Below are 11,269 nucleotides of genomic sequence, written 5' to 3' on the forward strand. Positions count from 1 at the left end.
GGTTTGACTTAGATATTTAATCATTTTTTATTAAAAAAATTTGCAACTTGAAGATAAAACAAAAATAGAAGATATTAAGATTTGAATCCGAATTTATTAAATATCATTTTTTAAAAAATATTATATAAATTAAATAAATTAAATATCAAATTTTTAAATATTTTACCTTCGACTTAACTATAAAAAACAGTAGTTACCAATAGTTTAATTAGGTTAATTTCTGTTATTTGCAAGTAGGTGATATGAAGTTAACTTGACAACCACTCCACCCTTAGAAGATGACAAAAGATTTGCAAATATATGGAAATTAAGTTGGATGCTTTACAAGCTTATAAATCATGTTAGTGGGAAAATATTCACAAGGCTTGAAGATTATGGATAAGCTTAGGATTTTTGTTCTTGGTAAAGGATTTATCATATTTTTTTTCTTTCTTTCTTTCTTTCTTTCTTCCCTCATTTTTGAGCTGAGAACAAGCTAATGGGCTTAGTTTCTTGAAGTCCATATGTCATTGAATGATATTGGGAAATGGGAATCTCTCTGTTGGATAAAGAAGAGAATAGAGATCTGCTCAATAATGGAGAGCAAAGCAAAGATGCCCACTCTCCAAAAAGTATTTGGTATTGATTTGGCAGCTTGGGAATTTGCTGCAATCTCTCATTTCCTTTTCTTTTTCTTCTTTTGGAGGGGCAAACAATGGCAATTGGCAAATACACAATTAAAAATCTTTGCTTTGGTGCTGAAATTGAAAACCATTTTCTTCATGGCTAAACAAATCAAAGTTGGTGACTATGGCCAAAGATGAGCAAAGAATATGTTATTATAGCTGACTTCAGGCTACGGCAGGCCGCGTCCCAACACAATTGTATGATAAATCTCCCTTATTAAAGAAGGGAGAATAAGCTTATTTTTTGGAGGGTCAATTCTTCTTTTCTCAATTTTGTGGCATTATGATTTGTTTCCGTAATGCATAATAGGGTTTTTAATTTGCCCTACAAATTCAATTTATAATCATTTTGTTGTTTATTAAATTGCACACAAGTGTTCATCATTGTAATTAAAAATTTTTAATGCGTGTTTAAGCGTACACACATAATTATATATATAAAATAAATTTAAATGTGACATTGTTTTCGTTCAAAACATTAATCATGATAATCAAATGTAATAGAAATGCGTAATAAAAGTGGAATTTGATATCATTGAATATAATTTAGTTAATTTATTATATAAATTTTATTTTGATAACATGATTTCCTTGTTTATTGCATCAATATTATCAGCTATGACTGATGATTATTAATAAATTAAGAAAAAAGAATAACTTTTGAGAGTGTGGTGAATTTTACTTTTCCAAAAGTATGTAAGAATCAAGAAATCGATGCATAAACAATCACCAATAAAAGCATAATATTTCCCCCCATCAATCCAATTGACAGGCTAACTGTTTTAGCATGGTAGGGGGATTGGAGATATAAGATCAAATAGAACTAATAAGAATTCCCTGCTTCCACAAAAAAAAAAAAAGTTTAAAGTTTTAATTTTTTTAATTTTTTTTATTTTAGGAGAAGATGGGATTTATGGGATGTGGGAATAATAGGAAAATTTTGTATATTCAAAACTCTATCATGGTTTCTTTTAATACACTCTATGTGTTCAAGCATCTAGGCCCACAAACTTATTTTCGATAATTTTGAAGCCCATAATGACCATCAGGTTGTGGGTTTGTCTGTGTCTATAGGCCCAGGATCCACCAATCGACAATCAAAAATCTTGTCTCAATGGGCTAAAGTCTGGCTCTCTTTGTTCTTGAGCATCAGACCTTAACTTATCCAAAACCCAACTTAGGCCTTGCTAGTCCATTTCTGTCACACTACTACTTCCACGTGTCTTTTTTTTTTTTTTTATATAATTTATGATATTACTTTTCAAATATACTTTAAGGTGATAATTGTCAGCACTTTAGTTTCGTTGGTAAAATTTTTAAACTCCACCATGTACGATATAAATTTTTTTTTAAATGATCAAATTTATTGATATTGAAATTTTTAATTTTACAATGGAAATTAAAATTGTATCACATGTTTTTTAAAAAATAAAATATATATTATAATTTTAATCTCATTTATGAAATTAAAAAATTTTAATATAAAATGGTTTTTTCTTTTTTTTTTTAATTTTTTATACATATATGTATTTCTTTTGACAGATTGCTTCGAAAAAAAAATTCAAAAAGCATTTTGAAACCTATATATAAGAGGATGGGGTTGGCAATTAGAATAGATTGGTAGGATTTGCAATCCATCCTAATTTTAATAAGAATCATGTATACTCAAAACTTATTATACAAGTTTGAACATTTTTCAGATATTTGGAGTAGACGCAACACCTTATGAATTATTGCTCTTTAGAGTTTAGATTATATGGTCATGGCATTGTCACTGCCTTCCAAATAATAATTGGATAAAATACGACAAATCTTTGGTAGCTCCCAAAATCTGACGAATTAAATTGTTTCAGAGAAAAACAAGGGTCAATTTCCATTTCCAACAGTGATTCAGACCAATAATTTCACAAGATTGTCATTTCCCCCATTGTTTTGGCAAAGACCTAAAGCTGAAGAAATTGGCATTTTCTTGCCTCATACATCTCAATTCCTAAACGAGGGAAGCACCTGCAAATTTTCGCTTATTAGCCTCCACGATGGAAAATTGTTTGTGCCAAAATCAAAGACTACAAAGCATAACAGCCTACTTACAGGCTCTAGATAATATTTTACAACTGATCACAAGCTTATCAAATTACCTGATATGTTACAAATTAATGCTACTACAATGTTACAAGATTTATAACTTTAGACTGAACTTCTTAGCAGAATCCTATTTTGCTTCCTTTTTCTTAAGGTCACAGTCCTTATTGATAATAATGCTCACCAATTTGCATGGTTCAGCCTCTTCCAGCATGTGAACCACGGTTCTCATGGTGGGTCTGAGGGCTGGCAGTGTGGTGGTGCACAACATGGCAATTCTCAACACCTTGACCGCATCTTCTTTAAAAGCATCAGGAATTCTTGGCTCCACTATACTTAAAACACTCTGTTTGTTCTTTAGTTTGCTGCAGACCCACGACACTATGTCCTTATTATCTCCAAACTCAGGCTCAATTGGTCTCTTCCCACTCACCAACTCCATTAGCACCACTCCAAAACTGTATACATCGCTCTTCTCGTTGACTTTGTAGGTGTAACCATATTCTGCAGAATTAACATTTTACCATTAACAAACGGAATCTAAAAAAAAAAAAAGTGCTTCATTTGGATGTTTAAAGACAGATTCCAGCATAATATGCTTAATATTATATTCTTGATTCTCATAAATCAAAGGGAACTTAAAAGAGTAAACAGTAAAAAGTAACATACCTGGAGCTATGTAGCCGTGGGTGCCTGCAATGACACGGGTGGAGTCTTTACCACCATTGGCCTGAACAATCTTGGCAAGTCCAAAATCAGCAATCCTAGGCTTAAAAAACTCATCCAACAATATGTTACTAGATTTGACATCCCGATGGATCACCGGCCTTTCGCAACCATGATGAAGGTACTCTAGTCCCTTAGCTGCCCCAACTGCAATCTCATACCGAGTATCCCAATCAAGCTCCATTTTCCTACTTGTATGCAATCGATCCCACAAGCTCCCATTAGGCAAGTACTCGTACACCAACAAGCTTGAGTCTTCACTAGTAATGCTGCAGTAGAGCTTCACCACATTGACATGTCTTATTGAGCTCAATGTCTGCACCTCCGCGTCAAATTCCTTTTCCTTTCCAGCACGTTTGCCGAGGATTGGGGTAGTACTCCGGCTCTTTCTGCGGCCATGAGAATCTGTGTTCCATATGTGTTTGACAGCAAGTTCCGCACCATTAGAAAGCATTACTTTGTATACGTTTCCAGACCCTCCTTTTCCAATCAGATTCTCTCGCTTGATGGAATCAAGAATTTCATCTTCAGTGAAAGTTAACACATGAAAAGACTTAAAATCCCAAGATACTTCCTTCAAAGAACGGTCGCGATATTTTTCTGTTCTCCTTAAATATAAGAAACATCCAAGAGAAGCAAGCAAGATCATTGCACCTAGAGCAAAACAAACTATCAGCAAACGAACATCTTTAGACATGCCAGAATCTGTTGGACATTGCTTGAAAGATCTGATAGTTGAACTGCAAAGGCCAGGGTTTCTGGCCAAGCTACCATTATATGCTTCAATGGAGAGAGACTCTGGTATAGGACCAGTTAACCGATTATAGGACAGATCAAAGAGGGTCAGCTTGAGCGACGAGAAGCTCTCTGGAATTTTACCGGAAAGTTCATTTCTAGACAAATTCAGAGAGTTCAATGTCGGCAAATATCCTAAAGATGATGGGATTTTGCCAGAAAGAGAATTATTAGCCATGTTTATGTTACTGATGGAAGCACAAGAACCTAATGACTCTGGTATAGAACCAGATAACCCGTTGTTGTGCAATTTAAGGCTGCTCAATCTTTTCAGTTCCCCAATTTCATGAGGGATTTTCCCCAAAATCTGATTGTTATTTAGCTCAATTTTAACCAAAGATATAGCTTCTGAAATCTCTTCTGGCAACTCACCTGATAACCGGTTGTATTCTGCTGATATTATCCCTATTTCTTTTGCGTTCTTGATATCAGATGTAATTGGGCCTTCAAATTGATTGTAAGCAATGTCGATTATATTCAGATTTGGTAATCCCCATATTCCAGCCGGGACTATGCCTGAAAGAGAGTTGTTACTGACTCTAAACCGCTTTAAAGTGGTGCAACTTGCGTAAGTCACAGGAATTTCGCCGGTGAACCTGTTCTGAAGCATGAGAAGCCCCTTCATGGTTCCTTTCTTGCACATGTCCGGAGGAATTGGACCAGTCAAGAAATTCTCTGATACATCGATGAAGTCGAAATCAGCCCAAGAACCAAGCTTTTGAGGCAGAGGACCAGTCAACATGTTGGTGTAGAGAGACAGGTTCACCAGTTTTTTGAATTCACCCAACTCGGTTGGTACTTCACCCGTAAACTGGTTCTCAAATAGTTGCAGAGTCACCAGATTGGTCAAATACCTCACTTCTGAGATATCTCCTTCAAGATGGTTGGCTGAGGCATCGAAATATTCCAGGTTTGTCAGATTTCTCAATCCAACAGGAAGTTTTCCTGTCAATTCATTGTTATAAATCTCAAGCTGCCATAGTTTGTGAAGCTTTCCAATCTCCACCGGAATTTCTCCAGATAAATAATTGTATTGGAGCTCTAATTCTCTAAGGTCAGTGAGATCTCCAATTTCTGGAGGAATCTTCCCCTCAATGCTGCAATTCGCCAAATAAAGCCAGTTCAGTTTCTTTAGCTTCAGAATCTGATCAGGAAACGGAGTTCGGTTGAAAGGATTGTCCCCGAGGCTAAGAAGAGCAAGATTGGTCATGTTTTCAAGCGATTTCCATGGAAAAGTGCCAGAAAATTCGCTTCCATTCAAATAAAGGTACTGCAATTCGCCGAGAGCCGAAATATCCGGAAATGAACCCGTAAAAAGATTGTTTCCAAGATCCAAATATTGAAGCTTTACGCAATTACTCAAATCTTCCGTGATTGCACCATATAATAAATTGTACCCCAAAGAAAGCTTATCCAAGGATTGAAGCTGGCATATTGAATCCAAAGGAAGAACACCCATCAGCTTCTGACTTGAAAGCTCGATTTCCTTAACCGACCCCTCGGCGTTGCAAGTGATTCCATTGAAGCTGCAAACAGAACTGGCAGCCTCCCATGAATCAAGAACATTGGTGCTTGATTTATTAAGAGCAGATTTCAGGTTCAACAATATTTGGAGTTCATCAGATTTTACACAACAAGGTAAGTAGAAACAGAACACGAGACATAAAGAGAGAGCGATTTGGCGGTAAGAACAGGCGTTTGACATACCGGGGTTTGAAACAGATAAAGAAATGGACAGACTTTTCTTCAAAGGTTTCCGAAGATGAAAAAGAGTGGATTCAAGGTAGTGGCATCTGAAGAAAGGTGGCGGGTGGGTGTTCACAGTGACTTGCCTTTCTATGCAAACATCGTTAAGAATGAGGAAGGAAATGTTGGTTGCTAAATGGGAAATCGGTCATTATATTGGATTTGGAGGGAGTTATTACATGGGGTTTCATGTTTCAGTTACAACGGTCATTGTTTTGTAGTAAAATTCTAGAAAGGGGTAATATATCATTTAGCCCCTGAATTATTATTTTTTTTAATATGATACCTAAAAAAAAATTTAATCATTTACCTACTTTTTTTTTTCTTGTTTTAAGTTACCTAAACTCTTTAACATTATTAAAATAATATTAATATAATATTTAAATACCAATATAAATGATATATAAATATCATGTGATTATCACATGTTACTTTTTAAAAATAAAAAAATTTAATTTTTAATTTTTATACTTTAAAAATAACATATCATAATTATGTGATCCACATTAAAATTAAAATACTACATTAATGCTATTTTAATGAAGTTAAAAAATTAAAACAATTTTATACACAAACTTAAAATTTAAATGTTTAATTAAAATTTTTTAATTTAAATATTATATTAAAATATATAATAATTTAAAAACCAAATGAGATATTTTTCCTTCAAAACTAATAGGTAAAACAAAATTGTTTGGAACACAAAAAGTTTTAATCTGCTGTTACTGTTCATTTAAGGTAGTGGCCTGTTCTTATCTCCAAAGCTGTGAACTAAAGGGGTGTCCCCACTCCGTCAACGATGACAGTAAGAAGAGTAGGCATAGGGTCGTAGGGAGTTGACTGTAAAAGACAAAGGAAGACTTGAGATAGAGGTGAAAATAATTGGAGGCTTTTCACAAATGGAGGAGAGGAATAACGAAGGACCAAAAAACTTATTAACTATGGTGTGTCAATGGTGGATAATTAATCATGCGTGGTGGAGCCTGGATACTGAAGGGAGTGGAAGGAACACGGAAGATAGTCAAGCCGCCGACGTTGACTTTCTTTTGTTAAATAATTAGTGTTTAAGTTTAATTTATCTTAACTAATTAGTTTGAATGTGACTCTTAACCAGATTCCAACGTACGATCTGATCTTTACTGAAAATGTGAAAAATATGTAAATTAAAGAAAATCAAATTTTTCAGGAAAAAGAACCCCCAAAAAAAAAAAAGAGAAAGGGGATTATTAGACGGCAGCATATCATTATCCCAATCTTTCTACATAATAATTTTTAATCTATAAATAAAAATTTAAACTTTAAATCTATTAAATATTATATTTTAAAAATTATCATATAAATTCCTAATTTTGGTCTCCAATTTGTTCCAACAAAAATAAGTCTAAAAATAATTAATATATATCCATTTTTGCAGTCTCAAATCCCAAGACCAGCCGTGTGAAATTTGGGACAGATTTCACTACAAAAGTCCAAATTTGTTTACCAATAAGTACGGCCCATGGAATCTAGAAAATCAGGTGCCCAGCGAGATGAAGGAAGACACCCATTGTTTTGTTCATCATCAGTCACGGGGCCTGGGGACAGTCAAAAGCTCCTTGGGGCCACTTCCACAAAAGGCGCATTACTGAAGCCAATGAGATATTTTTTGTGTAACTTTTATATTGGACTACAAAGGTTTCAGTCGGCTTTTATAAAATAGTTTCTTCTTTTTCCTTTTTTTTTTTTTTTTGCATTTATAGAAATTAAGCTATTGATAAAAGCTGTGAACTTAATTTATTGAAGGAAAAAAGAGCAAAATTAAGGACAATATAATATGAATATTTTGTTCCATAACAAGTTAGAAAATATTGCCTTTTTTTTTTTTTTTGGTGTGACATTAGGTTCTTGATAAGACTATGCTTTCCTTGGTTGTTATACCAAATTAAGATTGCTTTATGACTTTAACATTATTGAGGGAATATTAGTGATAATTAAGAATGTAACTTCTTTTTTTTTTTACTTTTTAAGTTACTTATTGTAACAAAAAAAATCGTAATTTAAAAATAAAAAAATTATAAATATCAAATTTATTAAATATTACATGATATATTACAATTATATGATCGTACTTCGAATTAAAAAAAAAAAAAAAACTTTTACACTCAATCATTTTATTGTAGAAAAGTTTCTAATCCATATGTAAATGGAATATGACAAATTGCCACGAAATCCATTTGTACACCAGTAGTCCAGTACTAAAGAAGATAAGAAATCCAACTTCCATTTTTCTTCTTGGTAATTGCCTTGATGGTCATGATCTATGTGGGTACAGTCCTTACACTAGGTAATTGAAGAGATTTACATTTAATTTATTAAATATTATTTATTTTAATTGAAAATTTTATAGAACCAAGATCATATTAAATATTAAAATTTATAAAAACTCAAATTATTATCCATTTTAATATGAAATTTTTACTGTTTTATTTTACTAAAAATGTCTCAAAAGTATAAATTTAAATATTACCTTATATATTATATCATATTATCAAAATATCTCATGAAATTGGAGTATCACAGTAACTACTCATCCTAGTCCTTGTTTCACTTGTCTTGGTGCTGCTTTTTCTCCTTTACTAGGCAAAATTGTATCAATAGCAACTCTGCGTGCAGGCCTTTCGGCCAAACTATGTCCTGAGCTACTTCAGATTGTTTAATCAATTGGCAAGTCAGACAAGGTTTAAAATGTTTCTTATCATATGAATCTTATCCTAAACTTTTATCTTTTTTATTAATCTATGCTGTTGCTTTTTTGTCTTACTAGAAGATGAATTGCTTGGGCAGAAGGGAAATGACTTTTCTGAAAATGCCATTTTAAACTTAAAGAGTGCTTTTTCTATGTATTGTGATTAGCCAATTGTCATGACGAAAGTTGACTGAGTCAATTGGTCAGAGTCAATGGCTTTATGACTTGGGAACAGGGACCGTTCAGCAATGGAGGAGACAATCGTTCAATCTCTCAAGGAAATTCTTTGAAATTTTGAACAAAAAAAGCATTCAACCTACTAATATTTGTTATTATTAAAACATTTCCCGATTGCTGATGCTGGAAAGTTCCCATGTGAGAAAAGAGCAGTGAAACCTTAATTGATTGCACCAGAAAGAGTATGAATTGATCATCAGATTCTGCTCTTAGTCAAGCCAAAAATGCCAGAAAAACCCAGATGATCAACAATTAAACATGTGTATATTTGCCAGTTAAAGAAGCAGGTATCTGTTTGGATTCCCTTGATTAATACTACTTAAAAGGGACCAAGATGATCATTCTGAATATCCAGCGGCATATATTTAATCTTTTGTCCTTTTAAATAGAAACATGAACACCGATGATCACAACTCAAAGGCAGGCAAGGCAAGGTCCAATTTTCCATTCCTTTCACAATTTTCCGACACTTTCAATTGTCTCCAATCCATCAGATCAGGATCAGATCGGCTTCCAATTCCATTTCTCTCCTTGAACCGACTACAGGAAGGAAAAACAAGAAGCTTGTGTTCTTGTCCTGGCTATTGATTGTGGCCCGATTCATGGGTCCATTTCTTTTTGGCACCATGCAACTTAAAACTATAAACAAATAATTCTTGTTGATTCATAACCCATCACTTGTTCCTCAATCTTTGTTCAACGACTTATTTCCTTCTCACTAACCCACTTCATTAAAGAACTTTGGCCACCCCATTCACTTTTCCAATTTTTACATTTCACTTTGGCTTATCTTTTTTCTTCTTTTTGCAGATATCTAAAGCAGCTTTTGACCTTTCCAGTGGTCTAGAAAATCACTTTATAATTGTGGCTGTGGCCCCTTTAACGCCTAATTTCAACAGTCGATTCAATGTTGGCCTTTTTTTTTTTTAATTTCAGAACGACGGAGAATGATTTAACTTGCCTTTTTCAAGGTTTTTTTCCTTGTCATTTTCATGTTGATTAGAGCAGCTTCAGAATTATGCCACCAAAATTATAGACCATTAGCTAAAATACTATAATCTTTCAACATTCATGAGATGGTCTTTCTAAGGGAGCTAGACCCAAGGCGACCTGGACCATTTTAGAAAAAATAAAAATCAATTCAGGAAAAGTCATCAATATTGATCAAAAATTTGAACGTTGAAGTTTGATACATCAGGCGTGGCTCATAAATCACCATGAAAATTTGTTGCCAGAGATATGGCTCATTTATGATTTATTCATCGCAAATATTGATTCCTTTAGCTAGCGTCTATAGGCACTTTTTAACTTCATCCCAATCAATTATCTTATCTTTTAAACATTTTAGAAAGAAAACATCATGTTTAATTCCACATTAATCAATTATTTCTGACCCGTTTATTATCATATATCTTATCTGGATGGAGAATTTTCTCATTGATTATGTTAGATTTAAGCGAGAAAATGTTGTAAAAGTACTCTTGTTAATGCATAAAATTATATATAGTCACTGTCCAAATTTGACTATCACATTCATATCATTAGTGGAAAAATAACTTCGTCAACGTTCAATGTTCCAACAATTATATGAGTGGTAGAAATTTACCAATATCTTTTGAAAATGACTTAAATGGTACAAATTAAATAAGAAAAAAAATATAATTCCCAAAGTAAGCAAAAATAAGTCCAATTATTCAAATTTAAGATCAATATGATTTTAATTAAAATGATATGTTAATGGAGTGTTGAATTATTAATTTTAATGATAATTTTAAATCATAAAAACTACAAGTACAAAAAAAATTATATTACTTTCGTTGTGAGATTTAATTAAATTAAAAAATAAAAAAAAGTTACTATCTCCATTTTTTTTAACTCTTAATGACCTCATTATTTTAGTCCATCCTTTAATTATCATAAAAAGGAGTGGGGTTGGTGGAAGATCACTAAAGGCTAGAGATGAAACAAAAACCATGCCTTTTGCAATCTGCGGAATGATCCATTTTTTTATTTTTTAAATTGGGTCTTTTAACTTTCAACATGAATTATTGTGATTGGCAATAATTTTCTATTAAAATAAAATTAATATTTGGCAGTGCCTTTGTAGTGCTTCATTAGTCACATGCATAATACATTCCTTACAAATGGGTTCAAATCCTGGAGCTGAAAACAAATGGGCTGAAATTGAGGTATTTTAAGTCCAAAAGAATTTCTGTACACGAAATCGGCTGAGAGTTTCTTGAGAGAAACAAATTGATTCAGCTTCCAGTTGTGATTACTGGGAGTTTGAGAT

The 11,269-nt window shown here is 33.0% G+C and overlaps 1 protein-coding gene across 1 annotated transcript; it reads right to left on the bottom strand.

Moving 5' to 3' along the window:
• Positions 1–2,554: 2,554 nt before the first annotated feature.
• Positions 2,555–6,161, bottom strand: LOC111315493 (receptor-like protein kinase 7). The gene is made up of 2 exons (XM_022917242.2): positions 3,417–6,161; positions 2,555–3,251 (listed from the first exon to the last, which is right to left on the bottom strand). Exons 1-2 carry the CDS (start codon positions 5,971–5,973, stop codon positions 2,878–2,880), a joined length of 2,931 nt encoding a protein of 976 aa, XP_022772977.2. The 5' UTR covers positions 5,974–6,161; the 3' UTR covers positions 2,555–2,877.
• Positions 6,162–11,269: the final 5,108 nt, after the last annotated feature.

Source organism: Durio zibethinus, chromosome 20, assembly GCF_047325235.1.
Source record: "Durio zibethinus cultivar Kanyao isolate XHJ-2024 chromosome 20, ASM4732523v1, whole genome shotgun sequence".
Lineage (NCBI taxonomy): Eukaryota > Viridiplantae > Streptophyta > Magnoliopsida > Malvales > Malvaceae > Durio > Durio zibethinus.

Coding starts and splice junctions, on each gene's coding strand:
- LOC111315493 (XM_022917242.2), bottom strand. CDS start 5,973: ATGTCAAACGCCTGTTCTTACCGCCAAATCGCTCTCTCTTTATGTCTC. Junction 3,252..3,416: donor CCACGGCTACATAGCTCCAG/GTATGTTACTTT, acceptor TTAATTCTGCAG/AATATGGTTACACCTACAAA.